This window comes from Branchiostoma lanceolatum, chromosome 2 (genome assembly GCF_035083965.1).
Source record: "Branchiostoma lanceolatum isolate klBraLanc5 chromosome 2, klBraLanc5.hap2, whole genome shotgun sequence".
In the NCBI taxonomy this organism is placed as follows: domain Eukaryota; kingdom Metazoa; phylum Chordata; class Leptocardii; order Amphioxiformes; family Branchiostomatidae; genus Branchiostoma; species Branchiostoma lanceolatum.
In genome coordinates this window covers 26,658,451-26,685,643 of record NC_089723.1, presented here as the reverse complement: position 1 = coordinate 26,685,643, position 27,193 = coordinate 26,658,451, and the positions used below count along the sequence as shown (strand labels likewise).

At 39.6% G+C, this 27,193-nt stretch overlaps 1 protein-coding gene across 1 annotated transcript; it reads left to right on the top strand.

Annotated features, from left to right (window-relative positions):
* Positions 1-1,241: 1,241 nt before the first annotated feature.
* On the top strand, positions 1,242-26,274 carry LOC136428261 (vacuolar protein sorting-associated protein 33B-like). The gene is made up of 22 exons (XM_066417640.1): positions 1,242-1,375; positions 1,928-2,008; positions 2,225-2,286; positions 2,556-2,605; positions 2,843-2,910; positions 3,573-3,618; positions 4,099-4,193; positions 4,425-4,529; positions 5,074-5,170; positions 9,981-10,058; positions 10,923-10,996; positions 13,321-13,407; positions 15,166-15,259; positions 16,056-16,130; positions 17,222-17,286; positions 17,803-17,857; positions 18,173-18,219; positions 19,526-19,729; positions 22,589-22,690; positions 24,765-24,858; positions 25,049-25,159; positions 25,482-26,274. The coding sequence occupies exons 1-22, from the start codon at positions 1,283-1,285 to the stop codon at positions 25,556-25,558; spliced, it is 1,860 nt and encodes a 619-aa protein (XP_066273737.1). The 5' UTR covers positions 1,242-1,282; the 3' UTR covers positions 25,559-26,274.
* Positions 26,275-27,193: the final 919 nt, after the last annotated feature.

Genomic DNA, 27,193 nt, shown 5'->3' with positions numbered 1-27,193 from the left:
TCACGGAGTTTCGGACGTCCGTACTGAAGTGCAGTTTATGGATCACATCAAACTGCAATTGCATGAACACGTGAAGTCACCTTATACGTATATATAAGAGACAAAAGGTATATGTAACTTATCAGCATTGCTCCCAATGTCCTCGACACCCCAATATCTCAGACCAATTTATACAAAAGTCTAAATGCCTGGCTTCGAAATTCAAAATGGTTCTGGTATTACAATATGCGGGGGTTAGAATTCATTCATGTATTTGGGGCATAGCTAGGTGATGTATTTACATAAATATGCGAGTCAACATAGACTCATTTAAAACACGTTCGCGTCGCTTTGTATATTTATGCACGGTCAATTCAGTGGGCGTACTGGTGACTGACCTTGGTACTGAAGCAGAATTTCCGTTTCCTTGGCCATGGAAATGGTGTGGCCTTTAAGTCAAATGTAGTCTTTGGATAGGTTTCATGTGCCGAGAACAGCCTAAAAAGTGCTTCCAGTTTTTTCCATGTCAAAATTCCCATTAGTTTAATTTGAACTTTGCAGAATGTCAATGTCCTTCACTGATTTTGCCTTGTGTATCCATCATCAATTTTGGTTATTGATCGGCCCGGGGCATCAATGACCCATGGGGACTGCAAAAATGTGTTTGCTGGTTGGGTTGGGTTGCTTAGCCGAGGGTCTTGAATATGTTAAAGGGACGGGGCTGTGTTAATGTGGCTTGTGACCGGGGTGCGCCAGGTGGACAAGTATGACTTTATTTGAAGAAGTATCCTGCTTCACCTCAATTTAGGATGAGAAAGAAGAATACAACTTCTATTCAAGCTTAACATTTTCGGTCAGAAATGGCCAAAAACCTCACTGAAGGCCTATAATGAGAGAAACGTTAAAAAAACAAAAACAGGAGTATGTGTCCATTCTACCTCCATGGCAAATTTCAGGCCATTTGACTGGAAAATGACAGAGTTGAATCCATTTGACCAACTGATGACGGAAGGAAGAAGGAGAAGAACGAAACGCATGAAAAATACCTTTTTATTCCCATTCGTGTGGCACTTGGTGAAATATAATCAAACTTTGAAGCTGATTCAGAAGAACTTTTCTGACCTTTCTTGGCTATTGCCTGAACTATTTGCATATGGTACAAAAGCGCACCCAGAGAAATTCTAGTAGATGATGGAAAGATCCACGGTAAAAAAGCGCACCTAGCGAAATAGTTGATGACTGAAGGAAAGTGTTGACCGTACAGAAGCGCCGCCTAGTGCACAGAATACAAACTACAGAAAAGATGGCGGTTTCAGCAGTGCTCGGCCCGAAGCTTCCGGATCTCCAGTACCTCAAACGGCTCGCACGGGACCAGCTAGTTCATCTGTTGGAGTCGGTAGGTCGATGAAGGTTTCAACTATCACCAGAACTTAGTTGTAAGGAACAAAACTGATCGCAGTCCGACACATAAACGTTATAGCTTCGAAGAAGGGGAGGGGCCACATGTGAACCTGAAAATTTTCGTGCAAACAAGTTGCACTGTTTTAGTGTTTGGATAGTGAAGAGTTATCTTTCCTGTACCATTACTAATTGCAGTGCAACACGTTAAGATAGTCGTCAAAATACACATCTAATAAATATCAGTGATTTTACTCAGGCTAGGAAGAAAAGAGGTCACAACTTCCTCCGAGATTTAGGTGGGTAGAGCTAGAAGAGTATCACTATCAGCGTGCAGACCCGGAAGTGGAAATGATATTGCTAGTGTTGAATCTTTTGATCTTTCAGTATGATTTTAAATGAATGATATTTGATCCTGGATAACATTGTAAGTCTAAAAGTTGGTAACATATTATGATGTAACGGTAGTATGTAGCACACACTTAATGTTTGAATTAGTTCTTACACATTACACAGTTGCAATGTTAATTGTCTGTTACCTCTATTCAAGCTCCCAGGAAGAAAAGACCTGGTAATTGACCCAGATCTGATGACACCCTTGGACAGAATAGCAGGAGCTTCACTTCTCAAGGTAGGTTTAGAGGATAGTTTGACTAACGACGTCAACATTTCTGATACCCCCATCTGTAGCATCAGCACCCCCATCAGCATTATGAGGGTTCAGATGCCTTTTTTCCTGAGGCAAAGCGAGCTTTTTTAGCTCTCTGTTAATCGTAGCTGGCCCGCTGTAATGTGACATGAAGCGTTGTTGCTAAATCATTTGTGCTATTTGTCTTCTGGTGAACAGCAACATGGTGTGGACAAGATATTCAAACTGGAACGAACCAAGATACATGGCGGGTGTGATCAGTAAGTGACCTTTGATGCATTCCTTTTTCCTGTGAATACTGGAAATGTACTTAATTACGTGTACGTCAACAATATGTGTGAACAGTAACAGTGTTCTTGCATTTGAAGACTAACTTTCTTGCTATGGACACTTGTGCATGTCTTGCTTTTATAACTTTCATGGAGAATGAAATGTACATTGTATGACCAAGGAGCTTTAAAACCTCCTTGGTGTGACTTTTTGAAATGGACAGAAACTTTGAAACCAATTAATTTCATTTCCCTAACAGGCTGGTTTACCTGGTTAGATCAAAGTTAACCACCACAAAGTTGATAGCAGGTGAGGTTTCTTTTTACTACAGTACTACATGTACTTCAGTTCAGTTATAATTACTAAAGTTGCATACAATCATAATGTCACTAGTACAATGTTGTGCTGCAGTTTCTGTGATAATTGCCAGGTGATGCTTTAGTACAGTGACTGTAGCTTGAACATATGACTACCAAACACACTGTTTGGCAGTAGTCATGGGTGTTTGAATCACAAATAGGATGTTGTTACCATTTTTTTCCACAGATCAGATCACGGCAGACATCAGAGATGCCAGGAAAAGGAAGTACAAGATCATCATGACACCGAGAAGGGTAAGTCTAACTTTGAATGAACGAATGAATGAATGCATGAATGAATGGTTTATTCCAATAAAATCACATTCAATACCATACGTAGCAGCCATAATACAGCTGAATTGAGTTATGAATTACAATACTGAAATCAGTGACTGGGATATAATATTATTGATAATCAAAACCCACCAGAGGTCTCAACTTTGCCACAGTAAAAGCAACAAAAGTACATGTAATTCCAATTAGAACAGACACACAATGCACGATCAAGGGAAGATGGACAGCAATGTATTAAAATGTAAAGATATGTAAAAGTAATTTTGAAGACTGGTTACAGATATTGACAAACATTCAGAATCACCTATCATTTAGTGATTGGACCAAAAATGTCGGTTTGCACCAACTTTGTACTAACAATAGTAACATGATGAATAAGTGCATCAGACTCTTGACTATCCTACTGGAGTCTTCCTCAGAATTTGAATGACCTTTCTTTTAGGTCATGTGATCTTACGGACCCATGTGGTCAGCATGGTCAGAATAGACCAATCCCACAGCCCTGCCCACTGCCAGCAAATGTAAGATGCGAAATAAAAACATAAAAGTGCAAAAATTTGACAAACATGCATTGGTTGAGAACTCTGTCTCTGTCGATAACTATATGTTGTTTCCCACCACAGCTTCAAGTGTGCGACATGGTTTTGGAACATGAAGGAGTATTTGGATGTAAGTTTGTCCCACCTGGTCTAGTGTTTGACACCATCTGTATGTGGTTTGTATTACCTGTTAATGTCTGTAAAAGGTTCAACATATTTTTAACCAACCATAATGCACTGATAGTGATCTACATAGCAAGACTCCTATATTGTAATTTTTGAAAATTGGGCTGGGTACTGGCATTCTGCTCCAGTCCAAAACCAGTTGATCTTGCTTCCTTCACCTGTCTAAAAAAATGGAACATGGAGAATTCTTTTGAACCGACAGAAAATGTACACTACTGGCTTTACATTTTTGGTAATCTGTCCACAAAGATAGTAATCAAAATCTGGAACAGTGCAGATTTAGCTAAGTCCGTCTATCTTAGAAGAATTGGTTCATTTTCTATTGGCTATAAATTATACTTGCTATTCAGGAAGACATGAAATACACTGAAAACGATGATTGCTAAATGTATATATATAACACTGTTTATATCACCTTTTACAGTGGTTAGTATAGAGGAACTCCATCTTGACCTGATACCGCTTGATCGAGACCTTCTGTCTATGGAGCTACCACAGTTTTTCAGGGACTATTTCTTGGTGAGTACAGTTGATATGAAAATTGCCTTTAATCTTTTGGGACCAGAAAGATATTGGGCAATATGTGACAAAGATCATGTAATAAGAAAACATCCATATTCTATAAAGTAATTTTTGTATGTTATTCCCAAACATGCTGCAGTTCATTTATATTCTGCTAGATGGCGGTTTTGATCCACTATGATCCAATGTGAATTTCCTTATACCTGAGTATCCTCTATTCCTTTGCAGCATGGTGACCAGACATGGTTGGCCAGTATTGCCAAGTCCCTAGTCAACATTCAGTCCCTGTTTGGACCCATTCCTAATGTATATGGCCAAGGAAGATGTGCAAAGGTATGGCAACAATGTATAAGATATGTGAATCTAAAACCAGGGCTCAAAATTAATTTCTGTGAATAGGTGGTGCACCTAACCCAGAAACAAATGGTGCACAACATTGAACAAAGTTTCTTTTTTTTCTTTGGCTTGGATTAGCTGACAAAGATTTTAATTTAGATAAGTAGAATGTCAACAATACCTACAAACCTTATGTATATGTCTCTCATCAGAGCTCGAATCTGAAATTCTATAGCTAACTTCAAAATTTTTAACAAGCAATGCAACAAAGATTTGATTATTTTTTCTGACACTGCTGCAATGTCAAGAATATTATCTTTTAGTGTACAATACTATCTTTAGCTACATAACCCTACACCAGCACAAAATTGCATATGCAACCAGTATTTCGGCCCGGACAATTGAACCACCTCTTAATAAAGTTACTGATTCATTCTGATATTCTCCCGTTTACACGTTTTGTCAGTTGACTTGGGAGTTGCAAGTTAATAGATTTAACCTGTTACTCCCTGATCAGTTGTTGTTTTCTCCCTGCTGATAGATGGTTGCTGACATGGTGGAAATGATGATGTCCGAGCAGGGAGAGAGACAGTCTTCTGTTGGCTGTGAGATTGGACATCTCTTCCTCATAGACAGAGGTTAGGGGACCTTTTTTTGTTTTTTTGGTCAGCAACTTCAGCACCAAGGACAGGTCCTATTCATTGGTCATGGAGTAATGGAAGAGAAGGCATGTGCCTGTGATATCCCTAAGAATTTTGCCAATCACAGCGGATTACCCACGCCTTTCTTGATAAGTGTGTTGGGTTTTAGCGAGCAGAGGTTTGATGCATGGGGCTCCACCATATTAAAAAAAAATAACACTACCTTCATAGAATGACCAGAATGCAGCACTGCAGTCCCCTCCAGTAGTGCCCAGGTATGGGGGCTGGGGATTTGAACCTTTGACCTCTTAATTCTACCACTAATCAATTGTGCCATAGGGACTGAAATCTTAATCTCAAAGGGTTTACATAGAAATGGATCACTGGAATGTCACTTTTAAAATGTACCATTTTTTTGTTCAGCTCCATCAACAAATAAGAAGATGCTGGCTGGCAAATATTTTTGTCTATTAGCTCCCCCCCTGTCACCTAGTTCATTACAGGAAATCTTGAAATCTTCAGGCTGGTTTTATATTTGCAGTTTTCACAGTGACTTGTATTTCTACTGTACTACAGAATAATTTCAACAGCGAACTTCAAAGACTTCCTTTCCCCTCCAACTCTCCCTGCAAAAATAAATGAATTAACAGTATATAGCTAAATACTCATTACCGTATGTGATGGAATCCCACATCCATCTACTTTCGAAACTTCGCTATGAAAGAAGGACCTTTCATTTCTTTAAACTTCACTGATTTTGTAGGATTTCTTAAGTGTCTCTAATAAAGCAGTCCAATTTGAACATGCTTTGCTCTCAGTATAATTCTTGATCAAGAATTGAGACGAAGTGGAAAATGATTAGAATTAATAATTAACGATGCATAATTTCCTTCTTTCAATAATCTGAAGCTAAACTAGCCACCCTTTGATGTGTGTCACCTACTAACAGTGTCTCCTTTTCTGGAATCATCTCCTGAAGTCTGTTCATCCCCTGTCTAATCCCCACCACTCTGCAGTCCTCATTACGTGTCTGCACCGAGGGCTAGTCATAGTCATTAGGCTTAGGAAATAAATGTTGTGTGTCCTGGCCACCCAACTGACCCTAGCAAACACCTGCTGACCCTAGCTTTTTGGGGGGTTGTTGACCGCTGGCAACAGACATAAAATTTTCGTTCTGACATCTGAGTGAAGAAATTCTAAACATTTCAAAACATTCAGAGTATTTCACACTCTGTTAAGACAGTATGGTTTTGAACAATTGATGTGAGAATGTGTTCTAAATATTGTTCTTCTTAATCCAGTTTCTTGTGCTTGTACAATGCACAATCATATATAATCTGTATTATGTCATGCCTGGGCCTGATACGGGTGTTCCGGACCGTGTGATAACTATCCGGATCACATAGGGTTCGGAAGTGTTATCACACAGGCTTCCATAGAATATTTCGAACGCATTTCGAGCGCGCCGGTTGCACGGCCGTCAGAAATTCGAATACCAGATTCTGGGATTGGAATCAATGTTGCTACAGTTTCTTGTTCGAGGACACAAAACTCCCACAACTTCTGGCGCATTCCGCATTGAAATGTGTGTTTTCTCGGGTGGGCATGACCAAGGTATGACATAAATAAAATACAACATGTTGTATTCCGCATCACCCTCGGTCCCAGCCCTCCCGCGGTTGGGCTGGTACCTTGGGTGATACGGAATACCCCGTGTTGTATTCTATATTTATAACAATATGGAGGTCTAAAAAAAGAAGGGTAATCAGAAACACAGCATTAATTTTCCCAGGCCTTACGAGTGTGGTGTCGTATTGATTGTCCTAATTGCCATTGTGGCTTTCAGTCTTGAAACTGTCCATCTCTCAACTGCTCATCTTTTGTTGCCTCTTGCCAGTTTTCCGTCGTGACCTAGTTTATATTGTTTCTTCGTCCCTCCTTTTCAATCATCCTTTCAAAATGCCACTTAAATTCTGCCACGGTATCACCATTGCTTTTATCTGTTCCTCTGTCGGTTTGGTTATGGCAAAACATATAGTCAAGGCTGCCCAGCTAGATACAGACCCTGGCTTAATTGCAAAGGGCTAACCTTGATATCAGGTAACAATGATGAAAAAAAGTCTAGATAATTTGTTGAATAAATGAATGACTTCTGTTGTAATGTCATGCCCCAATGAGCCAAGAACGGGTTGTCTTGAACTAGATCTAGTAATTACGCATTGGCATCCTGAAGCTTTTCAGTGCATGTAGCGTTAAATGTGTTTGCATTAGATATGTTTTGCCATGGAAGGTTTGTCAATAAAATTTTGTTCTGTCATAGATAGATCAATATTTTGAGATCAGTGTTGTGTGCCCTAGATATTGCAAACATTGAAACAAATACATGCTTGCATTGCATGTAACAGCCTGAGAAAAGTCACAGGCCATTCACTATTTTTGAAAGAAGAACTAATTATATATTATTTTTTCCAATGGGTTAAACATTTAGCTCTGGCTGAGCATTTTGAAGATATCAGTTAGAGGAATTTTTGATGAATTGGATGATAATACATACCTTTCTGTTAGCACTTGTATCCATCACAGAAGGCCTGTTTCTTTTTCTTGAATTACAAAACCATCCAAGAAATTAGATTGACGTGGCTTGATATGGTAATTGTGGAAAGGCTAGCTGAAATATGAATGTGGGGTAAGTTAAAACCTATCATGATGTCCCAGTTCTCTAGCCAATGCAGTTATCTTCTTGTAAATGATGAGGTACAAAATGTCAGCAACAAACAATTTCCCTCCCTAGTTTTATCTCAGAGATGAACCATAGCATTTTTATTGTTCATTAGTTTATTTCTCTATCTGTAAAGCCGGTATAACCACCTTTTGGTGTAGCACACCAGCTTCGCAGGCTTGTGTCTCGGCATCCGCTGGTTAGAACACACTGACGATCTACCATTCCTAACCTTTGTACTTCAAGCTGCAAGCATTGTTTAAAGCTATCAAGTGATGAGGATGCCCCTACTAGTACTGTTCTTGGTGTCAACGAGTTCCACTCTATGATAGTTCTACGTTATCATATCTACTAGTAGTTAACACATTTAATCCTGAGTTTATAACTCTGGTACTTGAAGGCATGACTATTTCCTGTTCTAAATCCTGAAAAATGTGTGTAATTTTTATTTTTTCTTTAAATTAGCAAATAATCTGAGAAGCAAGGAATTGAAATATTGTGGCCTAATGGAAAGAATTTTTATTTGTGAGATAAAAGTGTCCGTAAAGTCAGTGCAAAGACCTTCTAAATGATATTCTCACCCATATACAGGCAGTATACGCCATTGCCTTATTGTTTCTTTAAAAGGGGAGTAGTACTACTGGATCCAAACATTTCAGGGCTTGATCCTTCTACAATAACAGCTTTTATATGTCTTTCTTATATTACCCGGATAATGTATGCGTGCCCTTGGTGCGACTTTCTCGCCACATGCTTACTTGATATGTTTTTTGGTGAGACTGAACAGAGTAATGTACATGTTCATCAGTTGGTATTCTCACAGTCTTATTGCAAAAGTCACTAGGAGTCATCTGCTATAGTATAACTAGGTAGTTATACAGTCAAGTGTACTACCGATAGTCCCTGGCATAAATCACATACATTTATTTTTGTACTTCCAGCTTTACATCTATAACCAAAACTCCCCAAGAAGGCCACTCCAATAAGATCTTGTCTATGTGGACAGGTGGTCACTGAAGTATATAGACAGGATTATTAATGCTTGTGTCAATGGAAAAAATCATTCTAAGGGGCCACTAACAATTGGTCATATTGTTATGTTATTTAGAGGTGGTAACTAGTACAAATGCTGTAGCTTTACAACTAGAAGACTATGGAGGGCTGGGGAGACTGAGGGAAAGAGTCCAGAATATGTGATCAACTAAGTAAATGTTGATATGAGATGAGAGCTTTGATTATGTGTAACATGTAAAAGTTGTGATAAAGTTTTGAACCGTGAATATACCATATATACTTCACTCACTAATTAAATATTTTTTATCATACAATCACTTAAAAACATACCAAAAAAAGTTGTTACTTCATAGAATATTGTAGAGAGCATGTAATGATGTTCAGAAGTCTGATACTGCATGTTTGACACTGTGCCACCTGGTAACAGTTGTAGCACTTGTTATTAGGAAAGCGATGTCAATGTCTCTCCCCTAGAGCACAGTGTGCCGCTCTGAATATATCACGGGATATTGCGGAGCATTCTCAATCTCATTCACAGCTAGGGTCGTGCTCGCCCCACTGGCCCTTGACCTCTGGATGATCTGACCCTCTCTCGAACCGGTGCTCTCGCTAAGAGGAAATGCGTTGTGTTGCATTCTTTATGTGCGTGTCAGCTTCTCTTCCATACATTTACAAAGAACAAAGTTTTTTTCCTTTTGAGAAATTCGGATGGATTCAAATGAATTGAGTTCATGTAAGAACAACTGCTACCGTATATTGAATAATTCAAGGATATTTTACAAAATTAACTTGGGCCTGATTTGAAGATTTAGCTTCAAGTTTGATAATGACTTTCCAAACAATTATCCCATTCATGGATGGCTGTATTAGTCAAGTCCAGGGAAACTAGAGTAGTTAATTCCTTCACCTAGTGCTAACAATTATTATCTACATTTATAAGTATAGACTTTCAATGTTGAAAAAACTTGGAACTCGTTTCCTTTTGTTGCAGGATTTCCCCTCCCTATATACTGTATATATGATGCCACTCTTTATACGTGGAAAATTGTTACTGATGCATTTTTGTTGTTGCAGATGTAGACTATGTGACGCCGCTGTGCACCCAGGTCACATACGAGGGTCTTTTGGACGACATCTTTGGCATCAAAAGTGGTAGGCCCTCAGATAACTTTATTAAAAGCATTTTCATGTAGAATCCCAACTCCTCCGGGACTCCATTTGGAATCTCTCATTCCGTGATGCACGTGATGAGGAAGACAAATTCTCGCCGCATATGATTATGTTTCCCAGTGCGAGGATAATACAGGATAAGTGTGTTGGCTTGTCTAGGGAAATCATGAGCATGTTTTCCCAGATGGAGTATTTCATCAGGAGTCCTGCTTGAACTGTGTAACATCAAAGAGGTATTACCAGCACCACTGTCAAAGGATCAGCAGTAAATAAGTCATTGTTCTGATATATGTTCTAACGATCCAGACATGCCTTCTTTTATGAAAAATCAATAAAACTACATTGCAGAAGGTTGTGCTATAAGTGGATCTGCTTCTACAGAAACTAATATGTATGATGCTAATTGTTACAATGCTTCGTTGCAATCTTTTTTGTGCCATATCTTTGTGAAGACATGAAGTATAATGATTGTTTTCTGAGGGTGATGGATGAAAAGAGAGTGTCAGAGTCTATATCAACAATTGAACATGTTTGATGTTGTATATTTTGGGGAATAAAAGGGAAGAATAATTTTGTGTCACATTTTTTGAAGGTATTATTATGCAATGTTGGTTGTTCTGTTGGAAGTGTTTGAGGGGGTGAGACCAAAGTTTGTCTTGAGCATCTCTTTAATGGGTTAGGGGGAATCTGCATTTTGTAAGTTTGTGTTGAATTCCTTCCTGAGAGGAGTGGGAATGGCATTCTAGTACAGTATTACCACTGACAATGTTGTACAAGGTAGATGTTGGAATTGAATGTGAAATAAAATCAGAAAATCAGCAGGTAAAAGTCTTCCTTCTGTTACAGGCTCTGTTGAATTTGGACCAGATGTCACAGGAACTGACAAGAGCATCAAGATTATGCTGTCTGGAGAGGATGAGGTATAGATTTTAATCATAGATACAAATACGCCCCTGCAGTTCCAAGGAAAGCTGCTAGGTAGCCCAAATATCCTTTCTTTCTGAGCGCAAAGGCTATGTATACTGCCCATGCAGAAATATTGACGATGGCAATTGTCCAAAACATGAGACTGAAAATCAAAAGGTAGTTCTGCTGCATTTCCAGGAAAAGCTGCTAGGGGTCTAAAATCTAATGATTTCTTTGACAGGTCTACATACCATCCATAGCTTCCTGACTTGTGCTGTTCAACCACAAAGTTAACGCTAAGCTACACACAAACACTACTAAAAATCTTCTGGCAAAGGTGATGATTGTACATGTTTTTTTTTATTTGTAAAGAGCACAAGTGGAAAACATGTTTTTCTTAATTTCAATGATTCATTACATGTATACATAAGGCCACACCAATCTAATTTCTTGGTTAACAGATTTTTTGGGTAAATTTTAGCATGAGGAGATTATTAAAACAGAAGGCTGGGGTGAAAACTTGCACCTGACCCTGTTCACTCCCTGAAAATGTGTGCACCAAAGTACAAACTTTCCTCTGACTCTGGAAACTGGAAGGTTCTGTTTACATGTTGATTTTCCAATCCAGCATTTTTTTGAAAATTCTGTTAACCAAGAAATTAGATTGGTGTGGCCTAATGCTATGGAGCTTTCCCAAAGGTTTTAAGTCGGTTGGCTCACAAATACATCATAATAGGTGGATGAAACATGAAGAGTCTGAAGTTGCAGTTGAACTGTTGGTCTTTTGTGTGGTGATTCACTCATGATTTGATTCTCAAGAAGTCTATGTTAGATGCCTTTTCTTAATGGCATTTTATATGCCTTTGGCTATATTGAATTATGCAAGTAATTTTGCTGATCACTGACAATTTGTTAAAAGGCCGATCATCGATCTATATTTTTCAAGGGTCCCCATTATAGTTGAAAGCTTTTTTGTAGACTGTGCTAATTGTATTATTTACTTGGTAGTGAGTTTCTATAATTGAGTTGCCCAGTTGGGAACAGGATGTTTGCTGATCTAAAAGTGGAAAAGTGAATTAATTTTTCTAACACTTACAGCACACCTATGTGATTTTGATGGTTCTCAGATTCACCACTTCAGTTTTGTCTGAAAAAATAGAAATCAAAATTATTTTTACCATTTAACCAAATATGAATAAATACACATAATTTTCATTTTTTGGTTGGCCTCCAACTGTGGATTAGAATATGAAAACTTACTGTTTGAACTGTTAACCATTCTAGTACAATTGACTTTGTGCCTCTTGTGATAGCATTTAGTTCTATCATAAGATGTCTGTTTCTTTTTCATTTCTATCTTTTATCTTACCTGACTTCTATGATATTACTTTGATGCAAAAATATGATGAGAACCAAAAAATTAAATTTGTGTGGCCTAAGTAAGGGGAACTGCAAATACATTTTTGCTAATGGAAGGATCTTTTGCTGTTGTCTAATTTGATGATATTGTGCCAACACAAGACCCAATGCATTACTGTAAATGCATTTAACTTTGCGGTAGTTCAATGTTCACAATTTTTGTGGTAACCTCTTCAATACAAAAATAAAACCACAGCGAAATGCTTGTACTCTCTTCATCAGCCCGTGTACTCCCTTAACTGCAAAGTTAAAACCTCTGCGAACACTCTTCCTCTTCTTCCTACCGCGATTTTAGATCACCGCAAACTTGAATACATTTTACAGTACACGTCTTTCCCAGAAATGCCCTTGAGAGCTTCAAGTTGTTACAAATTTGAAAATTTGCCAAAACTTCCTATAGATACAGTCACTTATGAACTTTGTAAGTAAGTTTTATGTCTCCAAGGCAACACCATGTTGATTTGTTGTTTTCATTGTTGCTATATATTCATTAGAGATGTTCATAGAAAACGCATGTTCCCATAACAGACTTTATGTAAGATTGCTCCAGGCTAGAAGCATGTTATGATTGTGTTAACCTCTCACAGGGAAACCATCAAAGGTTTTGCCGACCATGCCCTGTAGTCATGGTAGTGCTCAAAATTAAATCATCACATACCATTTGACTACATTACAGTTGTTAACATTTATGGACATCTAAACTACATAGTACATTGAGCAATGGTTCAGAATATGAAACTTGATATCAATACCATTTTCAATAGTGAACCGTGAACATGTAACATAAAATGTTTGATCCCATAACAGCATAGAAGGAACATCATTATGTACTAAGCATCATATTAGACATAAGGTACCAAATATCCTCATTGTAACGTTAGCCCAAACTAGAGTAATTGATCGACATGTTTTTCGTCAGGTGTTCAGAGCTATCCGAGATCGCCACTTCTCCAACGTGTTTGGGTTTCTTAGTGCCAAGGCCAAGGAGCTACAAACCAGCTATGATGTGAGTCCTATTGAAGCCTTTTCTGACAAATGTGTGTTGGGACTTAAGGACTATTATAGAATATGCCATTGATATCACAGTGTGACCAATTTGTTGCCAGCTTATTACTCATACTGGAACATATATCAGGCAACATGGCAGAATCGCTGATTCTGCTGGAAACGATCCCGATCAGACTCTGTAAATTCAAAGATATTCCCTTAAAAGACAGAACTTTTCATCTTCGATTCATTTTTAAATTAGATCAATGGATCGACTTGAAATTTAGGGTTTATAAATGGGAGACCAACCTAACACATTCCTAACATCCTTATTGGAGTCTCTGTCAGTGGGGACTCCAATCAGGATCTCTATGGGTAGAATCTGAGATTCTGCAACATTCAAAGACAGTTATTTTACTGGTCTGTGGGGTCATCTCATACAATTAGAAGTAATGCTGTTTTAGTGAGAATTGCTTTGCTGGTGCTATTACAGTAGATTAATCTGACTGGTGCATTGATCGCCCTGGCTGTAGTATTCAATCATTCATAGCCAACAAGCCAAAATTTCTTCTTCATGATTCTAATTCATGAATGATGGCATAAAGGGAAAATTAGGCGAAATGTTGCAAAATTCCATATTCATTTTTTTGTTATATACATTTGCGATGAAATATATCATCATGAAAGACTTTCTCTGAGTTTATTTTGGCACAAAATGGAAATTGGGCAAGATTTGCTGTTATCAAATTCTGCACAAATACAAGAATTACTGTACTTCTGAGGGAGATGGTTAATAGGAAGCCTCTGTCGTGACTACCACCTGTGGTGCTGATTGATAGCCATCAATTTTCTTCAAACCGCATCAGGGATTGGTTCAGCTATTTATAGATGTCAAAGCAAAGCTGGCTTGTTGTTCATTACTGCTGTCCCGCAGCACCTGTCCCACTTAATTGCAACCATTTATATAAACCCAAGATAGCAGACCTGCTTCCTAATCTCATTAAAGTACATGATTGGCATTTACTGCCGCACCTGCTTGTATTGGTGTAAGAGGTTTGGGTAGCCTTTTGGTCTTAGGATTAATTTAGAAAATTGTTCATCCTCCAAGCTACGTTGCCACCTGCTTTTTTTTTCTTTATCTGGAATCGTTGAGGTTTAGATTCTCTGTTTCATATTGATATTTTTTTTCTTTTGCCTGCAATTATTTGGGTTGTAGAAAAAAATACTGTACAGTACTTGCAATTTTGAAAATCTTTCTGCAAATGCCAAAGCTGCTGTTTGTACCCAACTTTTGTTTGTTTGTTTCATTGTTTGTTTTTCATAACTGCCTTACCCTGTAAGTGTAAGTACAAGCTAGATAAGACCTGACAGTAAGGTTTGACCCTCTCACACTGGGAAGGATCCCTACTCTTTTCCATAAGTGTGGTGAGATCATTAATGTGCTCAAGGTTTGGCTCTCCCCAATCACGGGGCATCTGGCTTTACATGAATGTCCCATCTGAAAGGACATCCACGTAGTACTCATTTTCACCTGTTGAGTGAGGAAATTTGATGCGTAAAGTGCCTTTCCCAAGGGCACAACATTGGGGCCTGATAGGGATTCAAACTTTTATAGAGGTTTAGGTTAACTTTGAATTTATTCTAAGCCCTGATGTAACTGTACATACATCTATCTATGTGCCAAAAGATCAGTTAACTTTAGCATGACAGTTATTTTGAAGTCACTCTAGATCTTAGAAGGGTATAAATTTAAGTATTCAACTGTTTTCTCTTGCAGAAACGTCATAATTTGAAGTCAGTTCAGGACATGAAGCAGTTTGTCTCCGAGGAGCTCAGCAACCTCAAGAAGCAGCACAAGGCTCTGACTTTACGTGAGTAGAATCTACCTTCCACATAGTTCTTCATTGCACAAGCTTTAGTTGTCAGAATTGATAAGTACATGAAATGTGAGAACATATTGTAAAGTTTTTGCTTTGACATTTGGAGTCATCCTTACATTGAATCTGTATATACAGCACCTGTCTTTCCTCCATAGCTAGTGGAAGATTAGCTTTTCAGTACTACTGAGCTAAACAGGTTTGAGATACCTTTCACCTACTCTGAGTTAGCCCCTCCCTCCCTCACAGCTGCAAAGAAGTCGTCAGTCGGAATCTGACCCTGTGGGCCAAAAAATGAAAGTGTTTCGGTTCCAAATTCTTTTGGCTCATATTTCTGCATCTGGAAGGATGCCAGATTGGTAGATTGCGCAGATCAGTGGTGTTTTGTGCAACGTGATCGAAGCAATAACTCGTCAGTCCCCTCACTCCTCTTGGGACAGGTGTCTGACTGAATTTCTCTTGAGGGGTAATCTTACTGACTGTCTGACGATCTGTCATTGCTGCCCCCCCCCCCATGAAACTGTGAAAATGTACAATGTACCCATCCTTGCCTTCTTGTAATAAATGTAAAGATGTGTTTTTGCAGTGCTGTGCACTGTGTGATAGTTTACATTTAGTAGCAGTACCCTACTGGGGTTCCTATTATAGCACTACTGCCCTTTCATGTTGCTATTCTGCAATAAGTATTTCAGCAGTAGTCTATCTAACTTGTGGTGTACAAAATATGATGTTTTGACACAGCATCTCTACGGTTTCTTTATTGCTGATGTCCCTTTGGGTTTGCTTTCAGACATTGGTGCCTGTGAAACGATAACGAAGAACAAGAGCAGAGGAGACTTTGAAGAACAAATGAGAACAGAACATGGTCAGCCCAATGTTTACAGTTATTGCAATCTTAGAGAGTTTACGATATTTAGCGATCTGGGGTTTGGTACGTATGGAGGGTCAGGGCCAGTAAAAACATTTAGAGCTTGGGGAAAGGCTCAGAGAAAATGTTACAGTCTCAGTTAGATCTTAAACATGTTCTAATGTGTAAAATATACCGCTCTGAACAATTACGAAAGCACCCATACAATTAGTTCTGTGATAATAATCACAGGGCCAAGATCATTTCAAAATGCGATAAGAGTGACACCTTGAATGTTTTTCTAGCCCTGGAGGGGGAAGGCCAGGCAAATTTTCTTTAGCCAGTGGAGAGGGCTGTGGAATTTTTTTGACCCAACCTCCTGTGTCAGTGCCCTCCCCCTCTGTGCTAAATATCGTACACCCTTAGCTTACATTTATGTAACTTGCATTCGACCATACCCTTCACAGCAATCCATTAGTATACTGGTTTTCCAAGAAAATTTCCCTCCTACCCACAGTGATATTTATAGTGGACTACCCCTGAGCCAGGGATATTTGATTGATCCTTTGTCTGGTGGGACCCCTGCCAGAGGAAATTGGTTTTTCATTGATAATGTCAGGGTTGCCATGTTGCACTGGAAAATTAATTGTGCATGCAAAGTGTGTGGAGGGCCCCCGGATACACAACAGTGCACTGCATGAAAATGTTTTCTGAAGAGCGCTGTTGAATTTGAGAAGAACCATCATATTTTGAGAGACTGCTCTCATTACTTTCTATTTCTCAAGCAGATGTTGAGCCTGATCATATTCATGTTATTATAAGGGTATCATTCAAACAGTTGTATGTGAAGAAATAACATGCAAGATATACAAACAGCTAATGTATACTAAATTCAATTTATCGGTTCTGAAATTTTTCCAAGTAGAAAATTTATGGATCATCTATAACTTAAAATAATTGTCTAGTTTTTACATATAAAACATCTATTTTTAGTAACAAAAAACAAGGCTTAGTATATTTGCTCATGAAAATAAAGACATATACATGTACCACACAGACACAATGTGCTAATTCTATAATTCAGTCCATGTATTTTCATCTTGCTCCAGGGTTATTGGAGGGTGTTGATGTGAGAGAGTGCATTAACTTTATTGAAGAGTCCATCAACAGACAGGTAACTCAGGAATCACCAATAAGTGCCCTTGAATCATGATTACCACTTAAAACAAGACATAGTACCTTCTTTTGCAGAGCTTAAAATACTTCTGCTTCCTGCAACTGTGAAAGATTATATTTATCAAGTTCAAGCTGTTGATATTTCAACAATCTTCAAAATTCTTCTGCAAATTTATTGTCCGTTGGTATTTTGAGCCCTATATTGTTTGGCACACAATTACAATCATTCATTGTTTTAGAATTTATTTTCTAGGCAATAACAATGAACTGAGGTTGTTTCTGTGGATTTTTTTTCTCCATGATATACATTGTGTGGTAATATATAAAGTGTAGTGGACTAGTGGGTTTCTGCATATGAAGTTTGCTAAAGTTACCTCTATAATAGAAAGTGGACTTATTTTGTGAGGGATGTTTTTGCTTGCCCATTGCTATTTTCTTATGGTAGTGAGGTAAACTTGACTCATGTCAGGCAAACTCTTACAGTTTTTGTCTAATGTGTCTCTTCTCATAACAGCACAGTCGTACAGAGGTGCTGAGACTGCTGTGCATGCTCTCATCCACACAAGGAGGTAAGCAAATTTTTAACCTTGCAAGTCCCTAAACCAGAGTAGCACCGGTGTTAGTCTATTTATCATATGTTTTTAGCTTCCTTAGAAAATAAAGATCAAGAGTATATATTGCGGCTGATGAATGAGGTGTGAGTGAAAATGCTGATGGCTTCAAGTGCTCTGACAGTAAGAAAAACGACCATGTTACGGAAACAGATGTTCATTTGCTGCGATCCCGCCAAACTAGGGCACGAGTGCCTCATTTCCTTTGTACTCTGTGTTTGTTATTGGATTAGATATTGATTTATTGAAGTCGGCTATTTTTGATCGTTGCAGGTCTGCCGTCCAAGGACTACAAATCTTTGAAAACCCAGTTTCTGCAGGTCAGAGTTCAAACCATGAATCACTCACTAGTTTGGTTGTTGTAAATCCCATTTGGGCGATTATTTTGCATCCATGGTGTTAGACTAGCGGAGAAAAATGTGAAACTGGCGTCAGTGTTTGTTTGAGGCAGTGACTTACATGTACATCTCATCAATCAAAATAAAGCCTCTTTTTACAGTCAAACCTGGTTGGGCAACCACCTGGCACTGACAACCATCTCCAGTCACAAGCCACATTAAAACAGTTTCATCCATTTTTACATAGTTAACCCCAACCTGTCCTTAACAACCATTGTCCTCAGTCCCTTGCATGGTTGCTAAATCCAGGTTTGACTGTAGTACAATTTCTTTGTATGATTTGTTAATATTTACGCCTTTTTATGACTTAAGATGAGTTTGCTGCTGCCATCAACAAAAAAATCTGACCTTAATCATACATATATCATATTTTATATAATTTTGTATGTGCATCGGTGGCAGCAACCTAATACATCAGCAACAAGTATTACTCTATCCCCCACCATTGTGACCCAATTCTTAGCATTGCTGCTACTTAAAGTCAAAGTGTTCAGAAGGGATTGGTAGGTTTTATATTACAAATGACAGGATGAGTTGGGCTTCCTGACAGCGGAAAGCCTAGAAGCCCAGGACCAGGAACCGAGGTGCCATACTCCTTCATGGAGCAAACTGGGATGTTTAAATAAGTAAGATTAGTGAGAAAGCCAACATGTTCAAGTAATATGAACTTAAACAATGCAAACTTGGCCATTTTTTGGCGTGCATGCAAAATGCATGCATTCCAGCCGATTCCTGCCAAGTGAAGAAATTCTTAGTCTTTTCAACAGAAGGGCAATGAAAAGTAACAATACCCCCCTCCCCTCATAGAATTATTGCTCATACAGTATGAGCTAAAGGATGACCACTTGGAGCTAAACAAGGTCGCCAGAAGGCAAAAGAGACACACACCATGCCAAACAACAGCCTTCACCTGCGCTGCTTGTGGCAAACACTGCAAGAGTAAAGCTGGACTCGCTGTCCACGGACGAGTCCATTGACACTGAACCGATCGTCCGTCAGGATGAAAAGGAGAAGAAGAAGACAGTATGATGAAAGGTGTCCTATCTCAAAATGGATAACCTGGGTACTCAGTGGTCACGCACTCACACCTACTTACAAGAATTGCCATCTACATCTACAAAATGTACACCTCATCCCGAGGTAACATTCGGTACATCATTTGTACTATTTATAGGGTTATAGTTTAGAAGTAGAGAGAAGAAAAAATGCAATTTTGAACTTGTCACAGAGTTACGGGACGGAACATCTCCTCACGCTGCACAACCTGAAGAAACTGGGCCTATTTGTGGAGCAGCAGGCACCCGACGCAACCACAAACAAACTGACAGACAAGATGGCTGCCAAGCTGACGGACGGCATGGCGTCCTTGCAGCTCCAGCTGCAGCTGCCCAAGAAGAGTCAGTTCCGAGCTGTCAGCAGGAAACTGAATCTGGTGAGAGTAAGGGTTCAGTTATGTACGTCATGCAAACGAGCAGCATTGTTCGGATAGTTGGATAGATGTCCTGCAAAATTCAGTGGTGTTGTTAATTACGGAAAGGGCTGTCCCGGATCCTTGTTGTCGGTTGGTTCTGTCACAGCCTGCTTTAAAATTCTACTCCATCATATCACACAAGAATCTAAGACAAATGAGACCATGACGTTACTGTAAATTTTGAAATGTTTTCCTAGTACTTAAAATTTCTGAATGTCACAGCAGATACAGTCAATATATGAAAAAGTATGTCACTTAGTGACTTACTTAAATATTATAAGCGAAGAAAAATAAGAACAATGACTTTATAGTGTTAAGTATCAATATTTCCAAGCGTTAATAAAGTGATATACCTTCAATGTTCACTCCTAGAGAGCGCCTAGTGGAATTCTGTCAGGACAACGGTTTGTACATCACAAACACTGGATTCAACCACCACGCAAGAAGACGCTACACTTGGCAGGCGCCAGGGGGAAGATACAGGAATCAAATAGACTATATACTCATCAACAGAAGATGGAGTAAGTGTGTCACAAACAGCCGTTCTTACCCTGGACTGGACTGTGGATCTGACCACAATGCTGTAATTGCAACCCTGAAGCTCCGGATCAAGCGGAATTCCCAGAGGAACAGGAGGAACCAACTGAATCTTGCCGCCCTAGAGATACCTGCAGTGCGGGAGAAGTACAACATTGAAGTCAACAATAGGTTTGAAGCACTAAACCTGCTGGAAGAGGAAAGCACACCGGACGAGTTCTGTACAGCTTTCAACGAAGTATTAAAATCCACAGCAACAAAGACCCTCGGTAAAGCACCCAGAAGAGCGAACCACCCCTGGATAAGACAAAGTACACTGGACCTCATGGACAGAAGGCGGGTCCTGAAAACCCAGCGTAACACCACAGTCAACGGGGACCTTCACTACAGGGAGCTGGATAGACAAATCCAGAGGGAAGCAAGGAACGACAAGGCAAAGTGGCTAGAAGAACAGTGTGCCGACATTGAACAAGGTTTTCAAGGCAACAGCACCTTAAGGAAGTCTTTCTCCACCATCAAGAAACTGCGGCGAGGCTTTCAGCCCAGACAAAGGAACATTAAAGCAGAAGACAACCGTATACTGACCAACCTTGAGAGTATACTTCACAGATGGAAGGAGTACTGCGAGAAGTTGTACAGTGACAACACAGAGGATGGGGACAACCAGTCTGAGATGCACAGCACGCCAGGGGATGAAGGGAGCCTGTCTGCTAGTGACACCTTCCCGGAAATTCTGGAGGCCGAGGTGGACGAAGCGATCCAACGACTACCAAAGAACAAGGCAGCGGGTGCAGATGACATCCCCGCAGAGCTACTGAAGACTGGTAACCCAACAACATCCAAGCTACTGTGTAAACTCTGCAACAAGATCGTCAGCACTGGACAATGGCCATCCGACTGGGTAAAGTCTGTCTTCATCACCATCCCCAAGGTACCCGGTACCATTGACTGTTCGGAGCACCGCACTATAGCCCTGATATCCCATGTCAGCAAGGTCCTTCTCCGAATCCTCCTACGGCGTATGGAGCGAGTGGCAGAGCAGGAGTTTGCGGAGGAGCAGATGGGTTTTAGGAAGAGAGTGGGGACAAGGGACCAGATCTTCAACCTAAGGGTACTGATGGAAAAGGCAAGGGAAAACAATGTGCAGCTCTTCATGGCTTTTATCGACTATAAGAAAGCCTTCGACTCAGTTAGACATCAGACACTATGGAAGGTGATGGAAACTATGGGAGTCTCAAGGCACTTGGTTCAGTTGTTAAGCAACCTGTACAGGGATCAGCAAGCAGCAGTGAGAGTAGAAGAGGACCTTACAGAGTGGTTCGAGGTCAAGAAGGGGGTAAGACAAGGCTGCTTGCTGTCGCCGATGTGTTTCAACTTCTACTCAGAGGCGGTAATGAGGGAGTCTGTGGAGGAACAGCCCACGATTGGAGTCAACGTAAGTGGCAGGAACATCAACAATCTCCGCTTCGCCGATGACATAGCGTTGATAGCTACCTCACCGGAAGGACTCCAGGAACTGCTGGACTCCACAGACAGCACATCCAGTGAGTACCAACTGGAAATTAGCACCAAGAAGACCAAAGTGATGGCCGTAGCCAAGGAACCTACTCAAGTAACAGCCACTTGCCGGGGAGAACAGCTTCAACAGGTCCCAAGATTCAAGTACTTGGGTTCCACATTGGAACAAACAGCCAGCTGTAGCCAAGAGATCAACATACGCCTAGGAGCAGCCCGTGCAGCCCTCCGAAGCCTAGATGTAATCTGGAAAGACAGGGCCCTCAAGACAGCCACTAAACTGAAAGTGCTGAGGACTCTTGTCTGGCCTGTGGTAACCTACGGCTGTGAGGCATGGACGTTACATGCCAGAGACATCCGCAAGATACAAGCCCTGGAGATGAAATGCTACAGGAAGATACTGCGTATCAGCTGGACTGAACACCGCACAAACGACTCTGTGTTAGAAGAGCTGGGAGTGGGAAGAACACTGCTTAACATCATAAAAAGGCGGAAACTTCAATACTTTGGGCATGTCACAAGAGCGGGCAACATCACCACCCACATACTGCAAGGAACGATCAACGGTAGGAGGAGCCGTGGGAGACCAAGAAGGAGGTGGGGGGACGACATCCGTGAATGGACAGGACTCTCACTAGCGGAGTGCACCCACAGAGCCAGAGACAGGAGAAAGTGGAGGAGGCTGATACTGGAGGCTACCATGGTCCCCGACCCTCAGGCATGAGGATGGGACTAGGTAAAGGTAAAGGTAAGGTTCACTCCATACAGATCCCCAAATCTGCAGAGAACTTTGAACTGAGGAACCCCAATGACATGGCATATGTCTTCAGTGGAGCTTATGCACCTCTCAGCTGCAAACTTATTGAACAGGTAATAGGATTTGCAATTCCTGATATATCCTGTTACCTTAGACACTTGCACTGAATCACAGTCACAATGTGGTTGTTAGAAACCCTACCTCGGGACCAGGAGGTTGGGAGTTTGAATCATGGTTATTGTTACTCATCCGACATGCCTGCCACTGGACGGGCGTAGTCCTTAGGACGGGAGGTTAAACTATGGCTCATTATACTTGTAGAAAGAGCTTGAGGGGAATTTTCTGTCTTCTCTGTCATGACCAGTGGAATATTAACTCTTCGACTTTTCACAAACACGTTTACTAATTTCCCCATATATTGAACCACATTCATGTTGTCCCTGTCCCTGGTGCTGAATGACAGTGGCACACATACAAGTGTTTTAGCTATGGAGTCAGGTCAATGTTGTTGTCGCTGTCTGTTTTGCTGAATGACATTCACACTGGCAGGATTATCCCTGGGGCTCAATTATGTTCACATTGTTATCACTATTGCTAGTGCTGAACAATATCAAGACAAATAAGGTTTGGTTATGATTCCAATTCACTTTGCTGCACTGTCCCTGGTGCTGATACACATTCACAAAGGATATAGTTTGCTTCTGAATCCCATTTACATTTTTACCACAGACTGTCCCTGGTGCCTGAAACATTTACACGACAGGTCCTGTCCTTGGTGCTGAACTACATATTTCCTTTTGTATGGGATCATATTCACTTCAAATGAAATTCTCACACACAATGCTCTCTAATGATGAATCATCCAGTTTACTGTCACTGTGTCTTGTGCTGAATTATATTTTCATTATCTTCGTACAAAGTCAAAACTTAACCTGGAGCCAAATGACATCTGAAATGCACTGTCCCTCATTCTGATGATGATCTTAAGTGTTTTCAATTAATTGTTCTCAGTATTCACTAAAGATATATTTATGATATATTTATCTTTTGGATATTGAGTGACAGCCTTGTCAATGACACTACTGTCATCTGCAATCTGTGACAATTATGTTGAATTTCATTGTCCCTAGTAATAGATCACACTCCAACTCAAATATAAATTATACTGTCAAAAGTACTGTGCATAATGTTGTATAATGCACATATCATTGTCTTTTGTACTGACCCCTGTTCACACTTTCTTAAACTATGTTGCTCCTCATTGCTTTTTGCCTAATAGTCTTCTTTTGTAGCAAAGATACTAACAGTAGATCTGAACAGTAGTTTTGGAAATACTTAAAATATTTCTATTTGCTGTTGTCTTGATGTTTTCTCTTTTTTCATATACTAGTTTTAGTGAAGGTTTCCAAACGTTCAAAGGCAGGCATACACATACTATTACTCTAGTCAATAGAGCATGTAAGACTCACTGATACTCACGATGAATCCTAATGCTGTAACGTTACAGTGATATCATTGTCATTGACAGTGACCCTATTTAGCACTGATACGCTTTTGTTCTGAACTAAATTGCGTTTAGACTGATTTGATTGCAGTAGCTGGACAAACTTTGCATTGAATTTCTTATCCTCAAAATCGTTACATTGAATTATTTGTTTTCTAAATGACATTTACATTGAGTAATCAGTTTTTAAATGACCTCAGTTTATGTAATATATTCTCCCTAAAACCTTTTAATTGAATTGCTTTGTCAGCCCTTCTTAGCAATTGTCTTGATAGTATTGTACCTTGTGTGGAATGATTATAATGTGTGTGTGTGTATTTGTATATACATACTTTGTATGTGGACATGTTTTGGACCAAGTTGCTATCGATGTAATGTGACAATACATGTACATTGCGTTTAGTATGTGGGTAAATCTTGCAACTATGAAGGCGCAGGGCCTCCTACCAGCTTTTCCTGGTATGGCTGGAGAACTTCTGTTTTTTATATCTTCTGTTCTGGGCATGATGTGGCCTTGACGTTTGGATGGCAGATAGCTTTTAGGGTCAGCCCCCCTCCCCAGCAGCTTGTATTTGATATTCTAGAAAGGACAAATAGATTTTCATGATTTGAGGCATTGAAGAAGCTAGTGATTCACATAATGAGATTAGAAGTTAATTTTGTACTATATGTGTGTATGGCAGGTGTTACAGAGGGAAGGCTGGACAGGTGTTGAAGACATTGCTAAACTCCTACCTGGAGACAACTTTGTTCATCTCAAGGCAAAGTCAGCCAGGGGTAAGAAGGGGCAACTGATTTTGTTTGGAGGTTTTGTCAGTTGATTTGTTAGTTTGATACCAAGATCTATACATCTGATACAAACAAAGATGTCCTATAAATAAACTGTACTCAAAGACTACCAAAGTGTAAATTATTTTGTCTGTAAGTTGAAATCTTTATTCACAACTATGTATTTGATTTGTCACAGGAAAGTCAGCTGGTTCTAATCCAGACTCTGACAAGATAGTGTTGGTGTACTTCCTTGGTGGCTGCAGTTACACTGAAGTTTCTGCACTCAGATTTCTGGGGAAACAAAAAGGTAGGTTTGTAGAGTTTGTGAGAGATGGTTTCTATTCTTGTCAATATTTTATCCACAGTTACTGTAGTTTGTGACATTGCTTCATTATTTCTTGTGTTACTAGATGCATATAAATCTGAAATAGCTCTTTTACACCTTCCATTTCTTTTAACCTCAAACAGCTATAATACAGTCTTTTGCTTTGCAACAGCTTTGCGCACCAGGACCTTGAACACTGAATATACAAATGATACTTCATCTGATGTGTGCAGTGGCTTGTGTATAAATGCTGTCATTGTTCAATAAAAACCTCATAATTTCATATGTTTGTGTTTCTATGCAGGGTACAGATTCCTAGTCGCTACAACTGCACTTATCAATGGAGGAAAACTAATTGAGTCTGTGTCAGGATGGAAATGACACAAAAAAACTGACTCTCCAAGGAAACATTCCTTTGTATAGACCACACTTATAATGATGTCTCAGATATACAGTGAAGCATTCTTTTGTGTATATAATACTGTACAGTACTGTACCTATTTTTAGAGCACCCTTTGACGCCTATCATGATTACAACATCATTCTTGCCTTTATGTTTTCCCTCTGCAATATTATCTTCATGGTGCCAACTTGATGTGATCATGTTTCAATCTAGTTTACAGTGTTACAAATATCTCTGCTTAGATAGATTGAGTAGGTACAGTAGTCTTGTCGTTAATGACATTAAGGCAGCAAATGTTAACAAATGTGGACCATGTTAGAAATGGATGTTACTTCAACTCGCAAAGATTTGCTTTATCACATTATAGTCAGAGGGTAAGATTTGATGACATATATTTAGAACAGTTATCCAAGGTACATATATAATATATATAAGGAAGATTTGGTCATGCAGTCACACTATATGCATATATGTCCCAATGATCAGGAATTGAGAGCATTTAGGTAGGATATCTCCTGGTGTGTAGCCAACTGGTAAAGAAGGTCACACTGAAGCATAATGCTTGAGATGAAGTGTAATGCCTTTTCAATAGCTAGTAGCCAACTGGAACAGTGATTTTACCTCAAATCTGTTTGCCCTGATTGTGTGTGTTGCTCAATATTTCTTTTCTGAACATTGTTTTTTTCTTATTGTCCACTGTGATTTGTCATTGGTATTGATGGCTAATGGCTAGCAGACACTTGGTTTAGAGGTCAGGGGTTTGATTCCAGGCATTCCTGGCTAGGTGTGTGTCCTTGACTCATCTTTCCTCACTCCAAACAGGTGGGAACCTGACTTGTTCGGAAGGTTAAAAGGTGCACACAGTGAGTGGAGAGGGATGGGCTTAGCCTTCCAACACCATGCCCAAGACACAGTGGATTAACAACCCGCTGCCTCAACGGCCTCAAAATGGACCTTAACCTTTTCTCTCCTGTGATTCCCTCCTGTTCTAATGTTGAGCCTGCCGTAGGTGACCTATAGTTTACCTATAGATGGGAAACCAGGTGGTGTTGGTTGATAGAACTAGCCTCAAGTGGCCATGATTTTAGTTGGATCCAAAATTAGTTTGACATTCCAGCTATTCTTCCTGTGCTCCCATGCTAGCCAGAAATCCAGCCGTAAAAAAACTGCTTGATTTCAGACTACGAAAGAAGCTTCTAAAAGACATATACTTGAAGATATGATATGATATATTGAGACGAACGTGATGAGTAATGATTATATGGAATAAAATCAGATGATTATTTGACCACAATTTTGTGTGTAGAACAATAGAGGTCATAGAAGATGAGTCACACCCACTAGCTTTAAGAAACCATATTGGCATTACAAAAGTACAGAGTGAGATTTTTATAAGGTCGGCAACAGTCAAAGTGAGACTATAATCACAATTATCGGCAAGTAGTGTACATTATGAATTATTTTCAGTATCAAAACATTCTGGTCAGAAAATTGATTATTTCCCATATCAACTGATCACTTCTGCATAAAAGACTTTAAGGCAGATATTGATGACTTTCTTTGAAAGACTCATCTACTATAACATGCTGCATTAATTTGCAATCACCTACATT

Bases quoted from the DNA above. Each gene is read 5' to 3' on its own strand.
- LOC136428261 (XM_066417640.1), top strand. From the start codon at position 1,283: ATGGCGGTTTCAGCAGTGCTCGGCCCGAAGCTTCCGGATCTCCAGTAC. The intron at 2,911-3,572 runs GTAAGTCTAACT...TTCCCACCACAG, and splicing joins TCATCATGACACCGAGAAGG to CTTCAAGTGTGCGACATGGT. The intron at 4,194-4,424 runs GTGAGTACAGTT...ATTCCTTTGCAG, and splicing joins TTTTCAGGGACTATTTCTTG to CATGGTGACCAGACATGGTT.